Genomic DNA, 24,721 nt, shown 5'->3' with positions numbered 1-24,721 from the left:
GATTACTCAACAAAAAACCTATGTGATGTATATAAACTCAGCTAAGAAAAGATTAGAAACCATAATCTGATCATTATAGGCATGCAAACATAGGTGCTAACAATTAAACAATGGGGGTTAGAAAGCATGCTAACAGCACAGATCAAAGCGAAACAAATCCTAACATAAATTACTGCATTAATTCAGGGTTTTAGGAACTGCTTTGCAGTGTCATTGAGTGTAACCACACACTCTAAAATAATTTAACATTGTAGCAAATGGGCAGCAAAAGAAAAATGCTTTGTGTTCTTACATTTTGCCTCCACCCCCTCAGCTCTATTTTCACTTCACCATTTAGTTCTATTTTGGTCTTCAACAATGTTTAGCTTTGGATTAGATCTCACTTCCTTGCCCTATGTGTAAACAATCAAACTCATCAATAAGCCTAAAATGTAGCCAACCAACCTTATATTCCTTACAGGCATTGTAGATGCAGCACAATATGTTTAACAGGATGACTTTGTAATGTCTCTTTACAAATACATCAAAAATAAAAAAATAAAAATCAAAAGAGTGAATGAAACAATGTTTTGCTGCCTACTAGTGAATGTTAGATATATAGAAAATCAGTTATACTTGAAGGCTACATATTAAAGCTATATTCTACTACGTGGGCAGCACGGTGGTGCAGTGGTTATCACTGTCGCCTCATAGCAAGTCCTGGTCCTGGGTTTGATTCCAACCAGGGACCTTTCTGTGTGGAGTTTGCATGTTCTCCCCATGTTTGCGTGGGTTCTCTCCTGGTACTCTGGCTTCCTCCCACCATCCAAAGACATGCACTGATAGGTTAATTGGTCAACCTAAAATTGCCCATAGGCATGAATGTGTGACAGTCATTAGTTGTTTGTCTCTGTATGTCCAGGTCATTATTGAAAATGAGTATCAGTTCTCAACTAACTTACCTGGTTAAATAAAGGTAAAATTAAAAAAAAAAAAAAAAAAAAAAAAAAAAAAATAAATAAATAAATAAATAAATAAATAAATATAGATATAGATATATATATATAGATATATATAGATATATATATAGATATATATAGATAGATATAGATATATATAGATAGATATAGATATATACTGTATGGTGACGATTATATATTGTGGAGCTTATGCCTCTTATGCTTATTTGATACATACTCCGAGTTTCCACTTGACCTTAGTGTATTTTCCCTGCAGTTTGTTACCATACACTGCGTATCTGTCTTATCTTATTGCTGCAGGGTTTGTTTGCTGAATGCTGCAGCTCGGTTGGTGCACCGTGCCCGCTAGAGGTGAGATAAGTATGTCAGGAACAACAGACCTACTATTCAATCTGGAGCACCATGCTTAGATTTGGCCTGAACTGACCCCTTTCAAAACATCTACTCACTACAAGTTACAGACTAACTACAGAGAAAACCATAGGAGCTGACTGGAATGAGGCAATGTTGACTGAGGAAATACTGAGGCAGCTGGGGAGCTGGGAATTGTTGTCAAAAGTAAGAGTAAAAAAAAAATGATTGAGGCAACTAGGAATGGTAGAAGGATGAATGTAAGAAGAGTCTGGGAAAGATGTGTGGGTGGAGGAGGGGCAGAAAAGTTCAATTCAACCATAGAAAAAGCTTTTTGAGGACTACTTGTACTCACCTGGGTTGAGGCCTGTAGGATCTTGGAGCGGAAAGGCACAATGGCACACAGTACAGACAAGAACCAGAAGATAAACAGGACCCCTGAGGACTGAACCCCACGTAACCTCTCAAACTGGATCAGAAACGTGGCCAACAGCTGAGAGAGGAGGCAGGAGAGAGAGTGGGGGGGGGGCAGTGGAGGAAACTCAGTTAGATTGCCCACGACAGGATTGCAGAGGGCATGCAAGGTAAGTGTGACTGGGTCAGTCTGTTATGCTGACTACTTCCCCTATTAAAAGCCTTGAGCTGGGTTAGACGAGCTGCTGTACCAGTGTCCCCGCTGTTCTGTAGCCTGACATGGCCTTCAGTACAGCTGATTCTGGCACACTTTTAAAGACTTTGTTCTGTTTTAAAGACAATTTTGAAAATAAAGGCTTTTTAAGTTCTGAGAACTTCTAATTTAGAATACCCTGCACATCCAAACTTAAATGTTTGATGTCCACATTAAGACCAGTTACATCCTTTGAAACCCACAGTTATTGAATCTGCTGCTCCTGTATGACCCTTTATTTAATTTACAGCATTCCTCTCTGGATTATATTTTTAATAACTCTGCAGCTTCTTATAATGTTGCTGATATGATGACATTTTATTTTCTTTCATTTAACTCGAAAAATGTGAAAAAGAAATTACTGATGTCTGCTAATTGGCGAATAGGTAGGAAAAATACTGTTTTTACATACTTTTTTTTTTACCTTTTAGGAAAAGAGTTCAGTTTATGAGCTTAGTAAAATACAGATACACTTCTGGCAAATAACCTCAAATGCAGTGAATATTTAATGCACGATTAGTTAGTTGATTGCTCCTTCATGCTTCCTCATGAAGCACAAGACAAAGTTGCTGCTACAAAGCAGGATCATTTATTTCCCTAAACGCAAGGATGGAAATGTGTCTACATGCTATTGATGCAGCACTCTGTAAAATACGCAGGCTAAATGTTTGTCTATGAGAGGCACAAAGCTGTAGGAGAGAATGAGAAAAGCTAAACTTGATGCCAGCAGATTAAACAAATTACCTGAGAGTTTTTAGGTGATGTTGGCAATATACTGTAGTACATTCAATACATTTATTTAGCGGCATATTAAATTTGTTCCTACTGAAACAAAACTGAATGACATGACTGTGGCTTTCGTATCGCTATCTTCCTAAAAAAAATTGCTTTTTTTTTTTTTAACCTAAATCATCAAATACTAGTTATAATAAGTTTTTTGTGTTTCTTGAAAAATCTGAAAAAAAAATTACTCAGGCAATTATTTTAGGAAGGTGACAATATAACAGATTTGTTTGTATAGACACACAGTAATCTAGTAATCTACACAGATATTGCATTACATATCCAGGAAAACTTCATTATAAAACAGTTTTGACAGATGATATCAAAAACTACTAATAAGACCTAACGCTACCCCATGATCTATGATCTTGTAGATATTGATACTTTTGCAATGCAGTTGTGTTTCCATGGACATACTCACCATGGTCATGCCGAGCACCAGCGGAGTTACAAAGTAGATGGGTGGCTGGGTGTTTTCCTTCCCCAGCTCATAAAATGTATAGAAGAGATCTGTCCAACACACGATCCATAACAACAAGCCAAACAGCTGAGACATGGGGAGACAAGATGGAGAAGCTGACATTAACAAGCAGAGAATAGTCAAAGAGATGATTAACTACACAGAAGCTCATCAAAATGAAAAATGGTAGGTGAAAAAAAAAGGAAGAAAAAAAGCTCATTTGCATTTAAACAGCAAGTGCTCAAAACAACCTTTCTGGTGTCATTACTCAGAAATAAGGTTTAAGATAGGCCTGTGGAGTTTAATTAATGAAGAATTCAGACCCAAGCATAACAGGAAAATGTTTTAAAATGCATAATTCCATTTAAAAAATGCAAAATATCCCTCCTTTAAGACCTTTGTAACACAAATGTAACCAAATCTAGAGCATTCAGTGCAGAAGTAGGTTTTACATAGAATGCAAATATTACAATAAATTAAGTTAATTTGCATTTTTTAACCAGTAACAACAGGAGAGTAAAAAGTAAAAGTGTTAAATTCAGTAAGTTGTAGATTTAATCATTTGCAATATCAGAAATGTGGACTTTCACACTGAACAGCTCAACTCATTTTGAGAAGATAAGGAAGAAAAGGTTAAATGAAATGAGGTCAAATATTATACTATAAAAGACTCCCTCTCTGAATTTGATGGACAGTGATCCAGATTTATTTACTTGACTCGTTCAGTTCAACAATTATCTAATCTCTGTTTAAGTCAAAGATGGTTAATTTCCAACTGCTCTGATGATGTCACCCTATTGGTCAGAATCAATTCCCTTCTTACCGTTTTGAACCTATTCATAATGGACATCATGATGTAACCTTTGTTGTTCCTCTTCAGATAGAAAATGTAGAGGGGGCTCACAGCCCACAGGTAAATACAGGGCAGCCATGACAGGACCGAGAGCTGAAAGCACTGTGGAAGGTCAGGCCGATCTGTGTGCAACGTCAGATTGGCTTCCTGCAAAGACAGACAAGATAGTAGGACGTTCATTTAGGCAACAACACAGAACCAGATCTGAGTCACTTTTAAAATAAACCCAAACTGTCCTATTTCAACATTTTCACTGACCTGCAGCTTTCTAAAATCAAGACTTTGACACACAGTTTAAACAGTGCACAATGCATCATCCCACCTCAGCTTCCCACACAAAACACTCACCACACATACTTATAATACCAGACTTTTACTTAGCAAGAGTCTGTAAACACTTTCACATTTGCTGTATTTTGCCTTAACCAGTTCCTATGGTGAGAGAATAATTTAAAAAAAGACTTCATCCCATTTAAGACACTTGGCGGACACCCTCATTTATAAGAACATAATAACCTCAAAATCCAGGATTACCAGCTTGATAAGTAACCAAACAGAAGGAAGCCATGGAAACCTGACCACATTCCTCTGGACTGAGCAAAATGTATGTCATGGGTTTTAAAACACCCGTCCCACATCAAAAATTAATGGAAGTACAACACCTTCTCGTGAGGTATGTATAGTTTACACTTTGCCGACAAAGACAGCTACACGTTTGTTTTAATTAACATGACACTTTGCATTGCAGGAAGTAAAAATGCAATTGAATGAAGGTGGCATAAGTAAAAGTGAGCCAAATTACATATAATAAATTGCACCATGTAGAATCTATGTCACTTTAAGCACTCACCAAAAGGGCAATTACCATTATTGACATTGTTACACCTAACTACAACAGCAGACTGTATGAACAGGAATATGTCTGGTCACAAGGAAAAAAACAAAATAATTAAAAATATGTATCAGCGTAGAGCAGCTGCTAAAATGTGATACCGAATTTCACACATTAACACAATGCAGTGTTTTAGTTTAAAGAATTACAAAAGTATTTTAATAATCAGTATACCAGTAGAGTGAAGAAGAATTTTATATCATGTTATAGATGTCAACATATTAGCATGATAATCTAGCCACAGTTTATCCAGTCTTTTAATATCATTTTGTATTTCCTGTTTCCATCTCCCATTAAACTGATTAACTTTTTCAAAAATTGCAAAATATCACCTCAAGTGAACATAAAACTTAGTCAGCAAAATTCATGCATTCACCATTTTACTGATTACTCGGCAGCAAAATGCTCTGAGAGAATTTAAGCTCAATCAGTCAGTGCATATGCCGATCCTTTTAAAAAGGAAGATAAAAACTAAAGCAATGAATCTAAAACATAATAAAATTGGCAAATTATGTAGCAACACAACAGTCCCCAAGTATAGGCATGACTGATATCCTTCAGCTTCAAAAACTTAGCATGGTTTATAGAGCTAATTATATAATGTTAGAGCGTTAATATAGTACATAAACTAGAAGCACTCGGAGAGCGCAGACCTCCGCCAAGGCTGATCAGTGCCCCCCACCCCCCCCACCCCCGATCACCACCAAAATTTAATAATTTTTTCCTTATCCCGTTTCCAACAAACCCTGAAAATTTCATCCAAAATCTGTCCATAACTTTTTGAGTTATGTTGCACACTAACGGACAGACAAACGTGGCCCCCCCCGTGGGCCCCCCCACCCCCGATCACCACCAAAATTTAATCATTTCTTCCTTATCCCATTTCCAACAAACCCTGAAAATTTCATCCAAATCTGTCCATAACTTTTTGAGTTATGTTGCACACTAACAGACAGACAAACAAACAAACAAACCCTGGCAAAAATATAACCTCCTTGGCGGAGGTAATAATTACGTTTAAGATTGAATCTAAATCTTGGGAACTGTTCCTTTAAAAATGGGGGTTATACATAACAGACTTACTAAAATAGCTTTGCGTGGTTTACAGCTAAACACAACTCTCAATAAAATGACCTCATTCTGGCCCCCTGGTTCAGCTTCCGTCTCAAACAGGCCATTCTTCTGAAGGTCCCACCCAGAAAGCCTGGCTTATGGGGGGAAAAAAATGTCTCAAACTGAGCATTTAGTGCATTTGAAGGATGAGCTTTTGGCTTGTAGGGACTAAGTATCCCTTACCTCATAACTTGAACCATTTTTAAGGACATTCAATAACAGAAACTGTGACTGATGCTGCAAAATTTGGTGACATAGCACTGCCATTATTGTGGACAGTTGTAACTGTGACTTGATTGTACTTATGTAGATAACACATACGTACATCATAATAATAATAATAATAATAATAATAATAATAATAATAATAATAATAATAACCTTTGACTAGGGCTGGGCAATATGGAAAAAAAATCATATCACAATAATTGTTTTCATATCAGATGATATCGATAAGTATCACGATATAAATCAAATCATTGTTGTCAAGCTTAAATTTTCCGTTACTCATAAGTTAGTTGTGAAAATATCAGAAAGTTATTTTTGATTTAAATATAATTTATTGTCTGTCAGAGGTTGAACTTGACAGATGTGCTGAAGAACATTACACAACTATTTTAGATAAATAAAACAGGTACTAAAAACTAAAATTCTGGCAAAAGCTTTCAAGTTTTAAAAGAGAACACAAACAAAACAGGCCATATTCACGAAACAATATGGTGATGTATACATGGGGGTGTGTTCCTTAACTGCCATAACTGGCATAAACTGACAATGAAATTTAACATGCTTTGAATGTCTGACTACCGGCTTCTATGCCACACACCACTTTTCAGTAACCTGGTCGCCCGAATTCTCGGTCACATTTTTTCCTGAAGGAACACTCATTACCTCCCGCTGCAGCCCAAGCATTAGTGTGTGTGCTGCGGCTGCTCTTACACTTGTGCTGTGTGCATCAACCTAGCTTGACGTGGCTTTAGCATGATTGGTTCCGTGCGCCACTACTTAATTACGATTGGCTGTTCTTATGTCTGTCAAAATATGGATGAATGAATTCTGTCGAAACTGTATCGAGCATGTCTCATATTTCTACTGAGGAAAAGTTATATTGCAGTATTTGTCATTTTATTGGCAAGCCCGACCTTCATTTATAAAACAGAACACTGGGATCTGTTTAGGGGTTTAAAGTTAGGCTAAACCTTTGTGCCATGTTGTAAGAACACAGTGATTAATTTGTTGACGAAGAACGATCACTAAACAGTACATTGGATTTCCGGTGCAGAATTATAAACTAAACATGAGTCATAGTGAGATGCACCTCTGACACAGTGGTTATCGTACTACACTGGACAAACACAGAGGAAGGCCCACCCACGGACAGAGTCAAGATAAACACAGCTGCCAGCCTCCAGCCACTTTCCTTACATCACCACACCCATCTGCGGAGGCATGTGTGTCCATTGTGTGCTGCCTGTGTGAATATATGGCATTAAAATTAGTGACAGGTAATTTATACTGTGTGACATATACAGTGGCTGTCTAGGACAGAAGCTGTTGAACTAGTTTTATTGCCTGAAAGAAAGTGCATATTTTTTTATTTGTTTTTTGTATTTTATTTTTTATTTGGAATTTCCACACCAATGATTCTAGTTAGTAATTACTTTGTTCTGTGCCACATTCACTCTACTCAATATTTGCTTGCTTATCCAGTTTTCCTGCCAGTATCTGTGTTGTATGAACAGATAAAAATCATAAAACTATTTCCTTAACAATTGTGGTTTGTCACTCACAGTGTAGGCAATAGATCATATGAAACTATATACATTTATAAAATAATTACACATACTGTTTATGGTCTTTTTTTCCCATAAGCCCACTGTCTCTGAGATACAAACTAGATACAAACAATATCTGGCTATTAGTACAACTGTTGCCAGCTTCTCTTAATGGTGGAAAATGTCATGAAAAAAAACCTGTCCATATATGACTGGTGCAGGATCTCCAGGGTCTCTAGGCTGCTGGTTATTATGTTAGGCAGATCCCTAAACTCAATCAGCTATCCTATTTGGTGCCACATTGTTACTATTATATGAGTGATAAACATACTGCATATGTAGTGGTGACAGATACCATCTTTGCATAAATATATACATAAAAAAAATATATATATTTAGCAATCAAAAGAAAAAATGTGTTTCTCTATTACTGTGGACACCTTTTTACAAAATCTCTTAACTTTAACCAAAGGACGCCACAAATAATACTGAACATAGCAGACGCAGAAGCTGAAGTCTGTCGTGAAGCTAAGCAGCAAAGACAAGTTAGGTCATAAATGCAACTAGAGTTTGGGTTGTTAAAGTCATTCTTTATACAATCAACACTGGTACATGATACCAAATGTGTCTGTGCTGACCTTGTTTGACTGCTGATGTACACACCTAGATGACCTATATTTGATGCTTCATGTGTAGGTTCATAAGGAATTCTTGAAGTGGAATGTCATATCATTGTTTTCTAATCTCTTAATTTTCCTTGTCTACATGAAGTCTTTGAAAATCTGTTTTTAAAATTTGTTTTTGCAAGCTATGATAATGTTTAGATGTGAATGAGAGGCCCAAATATAGATAAAAATATTAGTTTTGCAAAATAGCCACACTAATGTGGAAAGTTGGCATTAGACACAATAATGAAGCTATGTAAACATGTTAGAGGGAGTGCTACAACCTCAGGTCAAATTAAGGTCCAGGAGCACAGCCAACAACACATTACTTGTGTTCACACAGTCAACACATCTCTTGCATTTCTTGCTCAACACAAAACTGAGTGCTGAAAGGGAAATGTCAGCTTTAAAAGCTTTCCGATATCTCCACTATACCCTTAAGAAAAAAGAGGAAAGTAAATACTGTGTTTAAAAACTGACCAGAATGAACAAAGCCTTGTCTTTGTTCAAGATAAAAGAAAAAAAAAAGAAAATACATCACATTAATTCTTATCCAGGTGACAAAGGCAATGAAGTGCGTAAAGGGTGGTTTAATGTGTTCCTGGCATGGTGGCTCATTTTTCAGACGGGGGTTTGATGTGAGTTTGCAAGACAGAGAAAATATTGAGCTCAGAAATATTTGTTTGCAGCAGTTGGGTTAATATTAGTGGAATGGGCAAATGTAAAAAAAAAAAAAAAAACTCCTATGATTACTGTCGATATTGCTCATCACATCAGTTTTGGTAGTGAGTCGTTTCACACCTGTCTTTATTATTCAGCTCCATGTGCATCTCCAATGAAATCTTGCAAAAAAAAAAAAAAAACGTGCAGGATTTCCATTTGCAAAATATACACATAGTAAATTAATTAATAGAAAACCTACATGACAAATCCCTTGGTTAGCACAGATAGGTAGTGGTAAAGTAATGCTCATTGATCAGAGATCCAAATATTGCCTCTGGTAAGAGTTAGTCACATCTTGGCACAATATTTTAGTTTTGTCTGTGATGGGCCAAATAAATAACTGTCAGGTTAAAACCCGAACAACATCAAACATTTAATGCTAGGTGGTGCCATGGTTAAACATAAACAGGAAATGGGATCCTGTCAGTTACTGATTAATACAAAAACAAAAGGAAGCAAAATATTATTGCAACGGATCATCTGACAGAAAGGCTTTTTCCATTTAGGTGGCACCTGAAACAATTTTAGCATGAAAAATACCAGCTTACACAAGGTCAAAAAGGAGAAATGATTTGATAAACACACAAAATGGAGAACATACTGTATGCACTGATCCTGAAATACATTTACAACATAATATTTTACCCCACACAAAAGAAAACAATCCAGTTTGGGTTCACAAATAACAACTGGCAAATAGAAAGAAGCTATTAGACATACAAGATATAATTCTTAGTGTAAAACGTGACCATCACAAGAACTGAAGAATGTATCATCTTTTCACAACAACAGACCCTTACTAATGATAATCACACAAAAAAACAAAAAAAAACAAAACAGCAGTGCCCTTGCTCTTCAAGCTCTGCATCTTTAACAAAATGCAGAACGTCTACACTTCCTTTCTTAAACTGTCAAGGCAGTTGTCTTTTTTCTTTAGAGCTGAAACTTGAAACTACAAAAGCTGAGATGAAAAGGGTGAGGCTCTTTGCAAGGAAAGGGCCAGACAAATTACTTCACTTGGCTTGTGAAACCCACACAGGGAAAAAGGACACTGAAGATAATTGCTGAGATAGAGATACAGGTGCTTTACGTCTCAGTGGGATTGTTGCATAGCACTTTGTTAGTCAAAGGATGGGTTCAGAGCCACGGGGACTTAATCTCAGCTACCACCTGAGCTAATGAATGCAGTCTTCCATCAGTTTAATAGTCACTTCTTTATGAAAATGTAAGCAGGTGACAGACTGCATGTGGAGATCAGATGTTTTCTCATTATCTTCCCATCCAGATAGACAAATGTACCATACGCCTTGAGATAAATAAAACACACAGGCACACAATGACCTTCTCATCAGTCTTTTCCAAATGGGTGCCAAACAAAACTTAGGCCCTGCCCATACAAAGGCGATTTCAGTCGTATCCGCAAAAGTTTTGTATTGGATAGGTCTTTCGTCCACACAAAACCGGTGTTTTCAGTCACTGAAGTCACAACTTTTTAAAACCGGTTCCCAGAGTGGATAAATTTGAAAACGTCGGTTTCATGTCTTCTTCCGTACAACCAAACTGCAACTTTTCTAAAACGATGATGTCATAGCCCCACTTCTCTAACCTTTCACCCCGGAAGCAAGATGCCACTTCACAACATGGCAGACCTCAGAGTAGTACTCATGCTACAACAGCTATTGAGCTTATTAGAAATATTAAATCAAAATCTTCGGCTGTGCTTTCATTACGATGAGCAACAAACAACCGTAGCTAACAATATTCACTGCATGCTCTTGGATCTACCATGGAGAGGGGCAACCAGAAGGAAATACTGGATCAGACCCCATAGAACCAAGTAAGCTTTATGCGCATGCTCCATGTCTTCTTCTCTGTTTTCTGTGAGAGTATTACAATGCCACATACAGGCGTGGCATTTGTACCACATCGTTTTCAGTGGTTTTGTGTGGACACAGATATTTCCTGAAACAACTCCATGTTTACAGAGCACTTTTTTGAAAACAACAAAGAAAACGATCGGATAGGAAAGGGTGCGGTTTTGTGTAGACATGGCTTGAATCATTATCCTTGTGTTCTCTTCAGTCTTGTTTGATTTGGCCTTTTTTGCAATGTCTGATTGCTTTATATATGCACAGACACAAATTAAAACTAAACAAACTCGACAGCAAACCTCTGTAAATGAATTATGTTGCTGTAGAGTGCAGCAGGGATGATGTAGTTTCATAGAAAAACCTTCAAGGTACCATCTCCCCTGTTCCCTCAACAAAAAATAATTGGGGTTTTTACACTGGCTTTTGCATCATTGCATAAAATAAGCTTAGAGGCAAATACAATACAAAAAATTTGCCGTTTCCTCAGCAAAATAATTTTGACAAATGACCAAACTGCCAAAAGTAAAATGCTAATGTTAGACTGTAAAGAGACTTCACCACAGTCACATCATTTAGAACTCACTGCCACTAAACTCCTACCTTGTAATTCGATTTCAAGTACTTAATTCACCAAAAACCTTTCCTCTTTGCATGATTTGACCCATCTTGTGAATAGAATATTGTTCAAGACTGCAACGCGCCAGGGCTTTAAAGGCACTTTGGATTACCTGATAAGTTTTTAAGTTTAGTGTCATGATATTTGATATCCATAATGCTCTCTGTAGTGTCATTGAGACACTTGAATATAGTGCATGTAACACAGCACACTGAGTAAATGTTCAAGATAGTTTCACTACTGGGGAAACGAGTCTGTTATTAGTCCATATGACTGATGTTATGTCTTGTCACATTAACGGGAAAATAAAAATGGTCATTAAATGAGTACATGCAGCCCATCAATGTTAAGTATCTGCTATATAAAGTAACAGGACACGTCATGGTCTGAGACAAGGCTTGGAAACATACACTGAGTATTTTCTATGGATGCCATATGATGATTTAGATTTGTCTATATAATAAGTGAACATTATTGAGAATAACTAACTGAGGCAGCTTTAGTGGGACAGCAAATGCAGCATACTGGCGCCAGTTCAATAACGATTTAGTAAATTCCACTGACACAACATTATTTAGACATTTGTGCAAAACTCAGTGGTGCATATCCATAATTGATGTGGACAAGACTCCACTCATCATTTTATAAATTTAAGAAAATATCATTAAATTGAAACATTACTTGCAGTTACATGAATCGATCTTTGTTACATCAACAAGGAATCAAATGACCGTGTAGAGTACAAGAGCCACATGAGAAGTCTTGGGATTTAGTTGGAACTAAACTAGAATTCAAAGACGATGCAACATTTGATTTGGTCTTCAGGGTTGAGATGAATTCTGATGTGATAATGCTACAACTTTGCACGCACACTCTGACCTACAATCCTTCATTTATTTTCCGAACCGCTCAATCCTCAAGGGTGGAGCCTATCCCAGCTACCATCGGGTGAAGGCGAGGTACTCCCTGGATGTAGCTATCTCTGGTTCATTGCAGAGCTGACATACTGTACAGAGGCAAACAAGCATTCACTTTCACATTAACACCTATGGGCGATTCAGAGTGACAGATTAACCTAATAAGGTTAACATATAAACTGTGACTTTGTTGTGTTCTTCTTCCCAGTGTCTCATATACAGCAGTGATAGGAATATTTTTCATACAAAAAAAGAAGAGAAAGCGGTTTAAACTTTAAACTTCAACAGTAACAGATGAAAGAATTTTGTTACCGTCAATGTAATGACAAATGTAGGTTTCTTTAAACACAGCAAAATACAAAATCAAAGTTCCAGCTTAAAATGTCTGTGGCCATTTAAGGATTAATTCTGAATTTAGAAGATGTAAGGGATGGGTACCAAAACCTGGAACTACATGGGCCTCAGGACCAAATAATTAAAGATCAGAGTATCCATGAGCTCTGACGATATTGGCTTTCATAACAGTACTGGAGACAGAAAAAAAAGAATGTATATTTGCTGTGTATTACAGTAGCATAATAGTTGTCTTGCACACTTTTCTCACTAACTTCATTTCTTAATATGATGTTTATCTGGAATTTTCAGTCCAGATAAGAGACCTGGGTCAAGACCAACAAGTCATTTACATATTTCAGCCAAAAAACCACCAATGCATGACAAAACAATTTGCACATTTTGACTTTAAGATCATTCTGTATGTGTATGTATGAGATTAAAAGTGACCGGCAGATAACTTTTTATTGCTATGGACCTGCTCATAAACTTGATCTGAAATGTCAGATATCAGAAATGTCAGAATATCATCAATCATGTCGTTCAGTTTCAGAGATGAGAGCAGTCAGATTTAGAGATCTGGAGGCTGTAGCTAAACTATGACACTGTCAAAATACTAATGAAGAAAAAGGCTTGGATTTAGTTTTATTCTAAAATCATGCATAAAAAACAATTTTCTTTTGCCGTAAATAATTACTTATGATTTTTGTTTCACATTACTATCATGACAAAATCAAAACATGTGATAGCAATTAGCTCAAGAAGACAATGTTCACTTTCCTTCTAAAATATTAGGTTACATTTTATTTATACGACCAATTGGGGAAAAATAGCAAAGCAAATAAGTCTGTTGTCATCTGAACTGTAATCCCTACCCTGACCTGTAAAAAGAACGAATAAGAATGCTGTTAAAATACTGTAATAATAAGCAGTATTGATATCTTGATACCTACAAGATGTAGTTAAATGGAAATTTCTACTATCAGTACCAGTCTGTGGCATGGATATACTGTAATTTTTTATCCAACACTGCTATTCTTAATCAGTAATTCCTTAAAAGTACATAAGCCTTGTCTTTTTGCTCAGACTAATAAAACCACTTTTATCAATAATCATGAATAAAACTTGATTTATCATCGATAAAACTGAACACACTGGAGACTGTGTTACTAACTGTTCACTCAGTACAGTGCTGACACACTGTACCAGTGTCTGGAGTGAAATTAGGAAAATATGTTTCTAAAGGGAAATGAAAATGAAATCAATATGGGAGTGCTGGGGGGTTTTTGTCCATCAACACATTTCTGAAGTACAGCAGGTGGGGTCTAGGTGCCAGTCCTCTCCAACCTTTGCTAATGCATTCTGGAGCTTTGGAGAAATAAACTGCAGTGAGCTTTCCATCTGTTCTCCTTTACACTGAAAAGCTGTCGAGTGGTATGAATGGGAGACTGACGACAGTAAAGGCTACAGGAAGACGAGAATCGCTGCTAGCTATGTTCTCTGACACCATGCTTGAACATGGGAAATATTAGCACAAACTTGAAAACGTCATAATTTTGGCTCCCTTAAATGCAAATTAAAGAAGTGAAATTCCTATTCCTCAAACAGGCCTTGAGGATCTGATTCAGAGGGAATTTACAGTATTACACAGAAATGAAAACCAATAAAAATGTCAACGCACAGACAGGAAGTAACTGAGACTGTGCAAACGTTAACAGTAATAAATCACAGAACACATCAGGACCTGCAGTTGAGTAACAAAGAAAAACTCTGATAGGTTTTCCTGAAGTACCTATGAAGAATTTTTGGTTTTGTTTGAAAAAGGTCTGGCTGAAATTTGTGATTCAGTTTGTTTCACTCCCCAATTCCACATGATATTCTTCGACCAGCCAGTTAACATCATGTGGTTGACATGTAGTACCAGATTTTTGCGGCATTTTATCATCCAATTGCAACATCACTTCTCATACTGAGATGAAAATAAAAGCTTTTTTGATCCGTGGTATTTTAAAGGGGAATAGAAAGTAACTCCATTAGGGGAATTCTATGAAATAGGCCTTGATAGTATATCAGTTAGATTACTCATCAGGCTTTATGAATAAAACGGCACATTAATGACTGTTAAAAGAGGAAGAAACTATGTTTTTAAAGTGAGCATTAGATATTGTATTGCAATTAAATTGCACACACAAGGCCACAAAAACAATAATTTATTATTAGATTATTATTAGTGATGACCGACACGACTTTATCAGCACCGCAATTATTTTGTTTAAACACAAAATGTTTAATTTTACTCATTAAATATATATCATATATATCAGCCTGAGTGACATAAATAATGATTTTCCATTTAAATATTGACATATTTTGACCATACTGCTGAGTCCTACTTATTATGTATGCTTTAACTGTACTTGTATTGTTTTCCCATAAAACTGTCAATATTCATTTAACCTCTCTGCTACACATTATGTCTGCATTACGCTCTCACTATTAGAGATAAGTCACTTCAACACATGCACTCCAACTACGGGCAGTGATAAACTTTCCCACCAAATTTCTGTTTAGTCATCATGAGAGACTTCTTCAAATACAAACTTCCCCTCTTTCAGTTTCCCATCATCCTCAGTAACACACCCAGCAGCAAAACCAAAGTTGTTAGGATAGATTTTTCAGACTTCTGAAGTACATTATTGTCCACCCATATATATAATATGCGTACAGTGCACACTATGGCCTGTGGTAGCGTAACGCATTTGAGGCTAACTCCGCCTGTGCTTTCCCTCAGCGTACAAGTGTAATCCAAGCTGCTGCTGCTGACAGACTGAACTGTTGGTGTATGAGGTTACTGATAAATAGGCTTTGGATCAGCCTGTTAACATGCCACACATACTGCCTCTGCTACACCTTCTAACATGAGCTACTCATAGATGTCATCATAACAACTGCCTGTGGGGTTGAGTTGAGGATAAAGATCGTATAATTGATAATAACCCTCATGATATGCAAATTATCTATCATATGTTTGTCAATCTGCAGCCAACCTGTCCAGCTGTACATCTAGACTCTGCATACCACAGTAAACTGATGAATGACATATTAATCACTCAGAGAACAAACAGACTAAACATATGAGATGTTCGTACTGCAGCTGAGCCTACACTATCATTATATTATTAGAACCATCTACAACCTGACTGACTTTAAAGTTTAAGCGTGAATACCAAACTAACCTGTAAGAAATGCATTCCGGTTTTCAGTACACTTTATCTACACTTGTGCAATGTCACTGAGTTACTGTAGTCAGTTGATTCAAAAAAATTTTTGGATCAGAATAGCTAAAAAAAAAAAAAAAGGAAAGAAGAAGAACAAAATAAAATAAAGTAAAATAAGAAAAAAAAAATCACGTTTGATAATTAACATGTAGGCTAAATGACTGTTGATTTTGGAGTTCATGTATGAATATTAAAAATGGCCCTTTTAAAGGCATCAAATTTTGCTAAACCCACTTTTATTAGTCTTTGGTACATTTATTTGTGTATTCGGGGACCCTAATAGTTCAAAAAGTTGAATTTGAACCCTCCAGGTGCTGCAAAGCTATCTTTATATTAACTCGGGCAAAAATCTAGTGGATTTCTACAACTCGTTTCAATGCTTGCTTAATTTGTTACATTTTATAACTAGTTATATCACAACATTTGCACATATAAGGTCAAGACTTCTGACGACCATTTCTCCAAGTACCCCATCATTGTTTGTCAGCAGCAGCGGTTGTACTCCACGCTGAAAATATGTCCAAACTTTGAGCCAATTACCTAAAATATTCAGTTGTTGGTTGTACTAACAAACACAAGTGGCTGAACAAGACAGAAAGCATGGTCAACAACCTGGAAGGGGTGGGACATGAAGTGACTCATTTGGACTTAAAGGGCCAGCACTCAAAACGACCGTTCTGGAGTCAGAAATAGGGTTGAAGATGGACCGGTCGAGTTTAATTAATGAAGAATTCAGACCCAAGTATAGCATTTACAGTTTATGTAAACCACAGGGAAATGTTTTAAAATGTATAATTCCATTTAAAAAAGCAAAATATCATTCCTTTAAAAAGACCATTCTATGACAATCTCATGCTTCCAAACAGTATTTTCATTCAGACTGTGCAAAGCTATGAAATAATGGTTAATTCAACCATGTGGTGACAAAGTCATGAGTTATACTGGTTCTGGTTTTAAAAAACAAACAAAACTTTTTACGTTATCAAATACAGATAAAGGCCCTGGTTACATAAAAAACACCTTTGACAAACAGTGAGACTGCATATAAAGTCCTTGGCCAGGCCTAAGTGTTTAACTTAACTTGTACTGAACACGTGCACTTCAGAGCAGCTTGATTAAAACATCCATCAGTTTGTTTGAAATGGACATAAACTCCAGAAACTGGTTAAACTAGCTTCAGTGATGACCTCAGATGGCCTCAAAAAAAGCAGGCCCTGAATGTAACATCTTGCCAAAGGGTAATCACGTCCACAGATGAAACAAACAAAATGCCTCAGATTTCTAGTGTTTGGCAGAGATTTCTTTTTGGCAGTGCAGGACACAGGGCGACTAATCTGCCCTTCTCAGGCCGTGTTCAGACCAGGCATAAAAATGTATCTCTAAATGCGTATAAAGTAATCAGTCATAATTAGATCTCACCTGCCTGCTCTATAAACAAATAAGTAAGTTCATCTATAGATTGAAACATAGGGCACACTTTCATTTGAGTTTTACAGGCTGGCTTTGTGATGGTTCTTTGGAAATTTACTTCACTGCACTGTTTACAGGCTACCGGCAGCAGCTTTAAAGGTGAAACATTTTAATGCCTGCTATTCACAGCTCGAGCTGCAGCTGCTTATCAATCTATACACCACAAAAGACTAATATGACAACTTTGTCTGTTGTATTTATTTTATAGGTTCTCCTGTATGACATGCTTTTGTAATAAATGAATCTTCAGGCACATAAAATATGACTTTTAATGGATTATCTGAACAGCAGCAGGCCTTTAGATTACACCTTGGCTGGGCCGACTAACGGTGTGCCCAAATTAAATGTCCCCAAATTAGTGTCCCCAAATTAAAAATAAAAAAAGGCCAGAGCAGAGTGTAAACGAAAGTATTGACTCACTCGCCCCTGCTTTTTTCCTCCCGTAAAACACATCGGTTATAATATACAAGGCTTGTTCATAACGACAGAGAAAACATTGACAACAACAACACATATGTACCGAACAGGAAAGCACAAGTATTCATGCTTCCCGCAGAAGTCATATTTTGTGATAACGTTAGCACAAACACAGAATCCAAATGCAGAACTCCGACAACAAAAGTTAGTTCCAAAAAGTTTATTGTTCACACACAGGTGAAAAAATATTATGAGTGACAGAATCTTGAGGATAATGGTTGGAGATTTCCTCCTCTGATTCGTCCTCCGGATCGAGGGCAGCAGCCCGTCTCCCCGAGCGGTGTTAGGAGTATTTTCCCCGACTGGGGAAAAGCAAAGGGAGGTCAGGGACGGAAACAGGTCATACACAGGCAGGCTAACAATCGAGCAACAGGACATAAGGACTAGGCAAACTCACGTACCGGTAGTCAGGGCGAGAAGGTCAAAACCAGATCAGATGAGGCAGACAAAAACCGACAGGGATCAGGCAGAAGACGAGAAACCGAGGAATCAAAAACAGGCAGGCAAACGAACAAACGAGGTCAAGTACGCTGGTCTGAACTACTGGAGTTACAAACTGGCGACTAACAAGGGGAAAAGACAGGGTTTAAATACACAAAAGGGAGGGAAGACAACTAGACACAGGTGAAGCAAATTAGGGCGGAGACAGGTAATCAGGACAGAGGTCAGGATGAACGGGGAACAGGAAGTAAAGACGACAGACAAGACACATGAGGGAAAACTTAACAAAATAAAACAGGAAGTGACACACAAAACATAAAAGACAGACAAGACCAGACTATTGTCTGGCAGCAGGTATGACATATTTGCGCCGTTTGATTGGTCTAAATCACCCGTTTCGGCCAATGAGAGGTGATGAGAGCTTGGAGATTGACTCGTACGTTGTACGCCAAAGGTTTTCTCTCAACAACCATGCCTCGTGGGCGACCTATAAGTTCAGGCCGCTCACATAACAAACGCAGTGAAACATATGACATATGAATTATCTGCCTGCATGCAGTCCTGTGATTTTGGAATTAAAATCAGCTGGCCATATGCTGATCAATACTTCTGGAAATTAGACTTGTGGAATCCATGCCTTCATACTCTTGAATATATCTGAAATAGTCTGAGAAAACAGGAATTACTGTTGAAAAATCTAATCCCGCACCCACCCCTCCGCCGATTCCAGCATCTGATGTGCCCAAATTAAGGTAATCTAAAGCCCTGAGCAGTTACTCTATTTTGTCTAGGAGGGGTTGCTGACTCAGGAGGCATTACCTGAAATATATTTTTGCAAACATTTCTGACACATGACTCCCTTGCCATGCTGAACTTGGCGCACATACAGAACATCAGATGAGAGGGCGATTCTCAGTTCATCTCTAGATGTATTTGTGTTCAGACTGCAAAGAGAATGTGCAAACCTGCACCCAGGACCACCTTCAATAAGTTTTTACATCTCAGTACATTCTGAGTTAAAAACTACCCGTAGAGCTGCACTTTATCGCCACTTCTCCCTTTCTCCTCACATTTGTCAAACTCACATTTCCAGGACTTGTTAAACCTACGCTAATCCATCTTTTCAATTTAACAATCTATAGAATAGATCAATTTAAATCTGCTTGGACACATTTCATGTCCTCATCAAATATTTACAGATTTCAAGTTATCTCTGCTTGATGTTCATTTCATGTCGGAAGCAGTGATTTGATCAGTAATAAAGCTGACTTCCCCTTAGTATTGCTGACATAAATGTCAAATGTCAAGAACTATCAATGGCTGGTCAAGTTCCTGTTTGAAGGCACATTTAGTAGTATGTCGTATGCGTAGGGGTGTCAAATATACTGCACATGAGCCGAACCTGACCCACTAAAGGGTTCAATCTGCAAATGCAAAAATTACATTAAAAATCAAGTGTAAAAAACATTTTAGTTCAGGGGATATATACTGTATAGCCCAGTGTGATCTCAAGTGGATCAGACTAGTAAAATACTATCATAAAAACCTGTAAATAATGACAACTCATTTTTTTCCTCTTTCTTTTAACGTAAAAAAATTAAATTACCTGAAAAAATTCAAACTGTCCTTTCACAAATAATGTGAATAACCTGAGAAACCATGTACAATGTGAAATTTCTTAAGACAATTTTGTGTAATATTAGTAATATTGTGCATGTTAATAAATGTTTTGTGCATTTGTAGGTCCACTTTGATCTGCAAGTTGTAATGCATATGTGTAAAGGATAAGCTGAAGTATAATATTGTTAAAATTCCACCTATTTTTCTTAAGAAATTTCAGTTTGTTCATGTTACTCATTTTTTAAAGGATAGTTTGTAGATGTAAACATTTTCATAATGTAAATGCAACTTTTTTTTTCCACTCTAAAATGTAGAGAAAAGTTTGGAGGTGTCATTATTTATAGGTTATTATGCTGTTATTTTACTGGTCCGGCCTGCTTGGGATCATATTGGGCTGTATATGGCTCCTTAACTAAAATGAGTTTGACACCTCTGGGCTACTGGGAATCTTAACTTCTATGTGGTATTTGTCATGTATTAAATATGAAGTTATGACACTAGTTAATGTGTGTAGCTTAACAAACAGAGCTGCTCCTTTTGGGAATATAGGATGACATTAATAGGCTGCCCATTCATTAAATCCCAGCGATTACTTTTTAATACTCAGCTACAAATACTATACTAACATATTTAACCCATAAAGACCCAGAACTACGCAGCTATATATAATCCTTTATGTAATTATATCTATAATTTTGCTGGTGATTCTACCATGACACAGTGATTTATCATCATACATTATAATACTATCCTTTGCATTTTTACAGTGAAAATCAGGTATTTTCCTATATTTAATTCATTGAATTAATATATTTATATATTGGAGTGTCCTTTTGGATCTGGAATTTCTTTTGCCTCCTTTTCGAAGTGAAGTCTATCTATAGGTGAACTATGACTGATATGGAGAGTTTATTTTTGATATGTATAATATTTTTTGGGTTTTGTGCTGGATTGTTTACAATTTATTTTGATATGTGTACAATTAGTTAAGGTACTTTGAGGAACTGACATGGGACTTTGTGATCAGTAGAAAAAAAGATGAAGTAAGGGGGCGGGAGTATACAAGTTGTACATCATCACGCTCCTTTTTTTTACCCTTTTTTCTTTTATTTATATATATATATTCGAAATTAAAAAAAAAAAAAAAAAAAAAAATACAAATTGATCATTAGTAGAGTAGATTAAGTGATGACAGAGGGAAGGGGGCGACCCTTTGGGACGTGTTTTGGGATTACATAAAAGTAGATAGGTCTGTATGTATGAATGTATGAGTGCATGTACGGGTGTGTGTGTCTATACAGATATTTACTAGTTGATATTAGTATGTACCCACCTTCTTTTGTATCTGCTGCCTGTCTTTTATTTATTTTATTTTTGATTTGTTATGTTTTTGAGATAAAGAGTATGTCGAGTCTGTCGCCAGAGTTAATTGTTAATTATATACTACCTGTTCTTGTATGGAGAAACATATTAAGTTCGCCATGTACCAAGCCTATGAAAACTTCAATAAAAACTTGAATTTAAAAAAAAAAAAAAAATTGATCTTGATTGACTGAAAGATATATCATTATTGTATCGATATCTAAATATGAACAGTCAAGATATTAATATCAAAAAAGCAACAATATAAACGATATAGATTTCCCCCACACTCGCCCTGCATGTACAGCTCTGGAAGTCACAACAAATTTCATTTATTCGTACTTTATGTTAATGTTGATGACTGGCAGTGAGTTGTTATAAATAAAACTGCACTTTCCACATTCTTTTGTATTATGATGTTTGTAATTTTCTGAAAAATGCTTGGTTTTCACCAAGCCCATAGTCATATTGTATCGATATAGAGATATCTGGCGTGAATATCGAGATATGAAATTTTGTCCATATCGTTCAGCCCTATCATATAGGTGTTCATAAAAGCTCAGAGTAAATTCAAAGGTCATTACATCAAAAGGGAGAATATTAAAGACAACATGACATTTACAGCAAAATATATCATTAAATGTATATAAAAACAAGCATCTGCAACCATTGTCAGTGACACTGGTCTACAAGGAAAATGCTTCCAGAATAAAAGTAATGAAATTTTACCACATGAGAGTCACTGATAAAGAAAAATCAAGTAAAAAATGCTGGTTGGCTGAACTTTCCAAGCTTTACAACAACTTTACAGCCTTGGGTCAAAATGTGAAATTCAAGAATTAACGAGAGAATGGGTTTGACTCAAAAGGAATATTGGTCTCAGAGCTACAAGATCTACTTCAAAACACTGTCTGCATATTAGAATACATTTACTTTACAGGTTCTATTTAGTGGAAGATCTATAAAACTATTATATAAATGTATATAAACCAATATATATGTGTAATAACACTTAATCATATACCTTGAAAACACCAGCAAACCGGCACTTTTGTCATTTATTTTCCAATTCATTCATTCATTCATTTTCTGAACCCGCTTTATCCTCACTAGGGTCACGGGGGTCGCTTGGAGCCTATCCCAGCTACATAGGGGCGAAGGCGGGGTACACCCTGGACAAGTCGCCAGTTCATCGGAGGGCTATTTTCCAATTAATCTTATTAAAATACATAACATTTAGCACATTTAATCTCTGAAGCAAATCATTTCTAAAAAATTGTAGACCAGTGTTATCAAACTACAAGGGTTTTACTGGTGAACCTGAAGATGATGGTGTTACCTGAGGTATTTTGACAGTATTAATAGGATTTGTAGGTCAAAAGTTATTAAACATGCCTTTGGGTCTTTGAGGGTTAAAGTTTGTCTATTAAAAGTGTATTGAGTTAAATCACATTACTTATCAGTTCGTCTTCGTAAAGGCAACCGAAAGCTCGTAATTCAGTACATTAATTGAGAGCTCGTTAACACTGCAAATGCTATTAAGGGGGTTATTTATAGCTAGCATGTCCGTTACTGTACTTGTGAATGGCTGCCCGGAAAGAAAACAAAAGCGGCCAATGACATAACACTGTACAACCTTGTCAGGTAGCGTCGAAGTCAACACAAGGCCAATGGAGTTACGGTATCTTGTGACATGGGGAGAACCCCCGGTAACGGAAGGGTACTCACCCAGAAGGGAAGGTCTGGTCCGCACAGCCGCTCCATCTCCGTCACGGCGGGAGAACGGGAGCTACCGGAGTGCCTCTTAGCCCCTGTACAGGTCGAGCCCTTTCTTGACAAGCAGCTTTACTTTCTTCCCCTCGCGCTCGGTTATCACATGCCACGTTCAGACAGACACACAAACAGACAGACAGACAGGTATGTGTTCCGGGGGTCGCTTCGGTTTCTGTCGCCCCCCCTCCCTCCGTCACCCGACAGCGTGGACGGACTCCCGGTAAGAAACGCTCCGCTTCTTCCGCTCTGCCGAGACACGGAACAGTCAACGGATTCGGACTCTGCCAAGAATTACGGAGTGTTAGTACGGGAGTGGGCGGTGGCTAAAGAGGCCACGCCCCCCCTCCGCAGCCGTCATCCCTCCCCTTTCTCACATACACACAACATGACTCGACAATTACCAAGGAAGATTTTTTTTTTTTTTTTTTTCGAATAAAGTGAGAGGGGTATCTTTAAAACTGTTACATAGGTCTTATCCAACTAATTCCACTCTGATTAACCCTTTCATGCACAGTGGTCACTACAGTGGACAGTTATTCTACAGCTGGTCTCTTGTATATTTATGGATTTTGTTGTGGATACTTATGCACCATCCCATAATGCACTGCAATTCATATCATTACTGTAACATTCCTGTTCTTGATAAACCTGATCTGCAGCAACATATTTGAGTGTAAATCAATTGCTAATTGTTATTAGACTGTAATTAACAGTTTTTTTGTTTGTTTGTTTTTACGTTGTTGTGTTTTGTTGTTTTTTTGCACATTATTTGAGTGAGTAATAACTACTACTACAGTATAGTATGTTAAAATGTGAGAAAACATCAGATTAGCAACGTTAAAAAAAACCATTTATTTCCTAGTTTTCACACAGTATGTCAGTAAATACATGTTTCTTTGCTTCAAAAATTAAACACATGGTGTCCAGCTGAGTGGACATTTTTGTAACTCCATGAAAAATAGGTTCATTAAAAAAAAAAAAAATTCAATCACATTGTTTTTTTTAAAGCCTAAAGAGGAATAAAAACACTCAGGAAAAAAATCTTGATTAAGGTTCTCATAATTCATGCATGAAAGGGTTAAGTATAGATCAGTGTTGACCCTTTTTGCTCATTTTGTCATAATTCGGATGAAACATTAACTCATTTGTTTTGGGAATGTGCCTTTTGTCAAATTTTTTGGTGTGATATCAATCTTTTTTTAAATAGAAAGCTGGATATTTCTTTTAACTTCAAAATTGAAGATATTTTATTTGGTTTCTTTATTACTGATTTGCCTGTTCGGAAATTGTTTATTCTTAATCTCATTTCCTTATTAGTTAAA

At 36.8% G+C, this 24,721-nt stretch overlaps 1 protein-coding gene across 3 annotated transcripts in view; it reads right to left on the bottom strand.

The window, feature by feature from the left end:
- abcc3 (ATP-binding cassette, sub-family C (CFTR/MRP), member 3) overlaps positions 1-23,690 on the bottom strand; it is a 60,841-nt gene extending 37,151 nt beyond the window's left edge. For all 3 annotated transcript variants that reach the window (XM_030121383.1, XM_030121382.1, XM_030121384.1), the window contains exons 1-4: positions 23,355-23,690; positions 4,044-4,220; positions 3,182-3,307; positions 1,666-1,803 (exon numbers count right to left, since the gene is read on the bottom strand). In XM_030121383.1, the coding sequence (XP_029977243.1) occupies positions 1,666-1,803; positions 3,182-3,307; positions 4,044-4,220; positions 23,355-23,390 (477 nt within the window). In that variant the 5' untranslated portion in view covers positions 23,391-23,690. The remainder of the gene's footprint in view (positions 1-1,665; positions 1,804-3,181; positions 3,308-4,043; positions 4,221-23,354) is intronic.
- Positions 23,691-24,721: the final 1,031 nt, after the last annotated feature.

The sequence above is a fragment of the Sphaeramia orbicularis genome, chromosome 19 (genome assembly GCF_902148855.1).
Source record: "Sphaeramia orbicularis chromosome 19, fSphaOr1.1, whole genome shotgun sequence".
In the NCBI taxonomy this organism is placed as follows: domain Eukaryota; kingdom Metazoa; phylum Chordata; class Actinopteri; order Kurtiformes; family Apogonidae; genus Sphaeramia; species Sphaeramia orbicularis.
The sequence above is the reverse complement of the archived record's forward strand: the minus strand, read 5'-3'. Positions and strand labels throughout refer to the sequence as shown.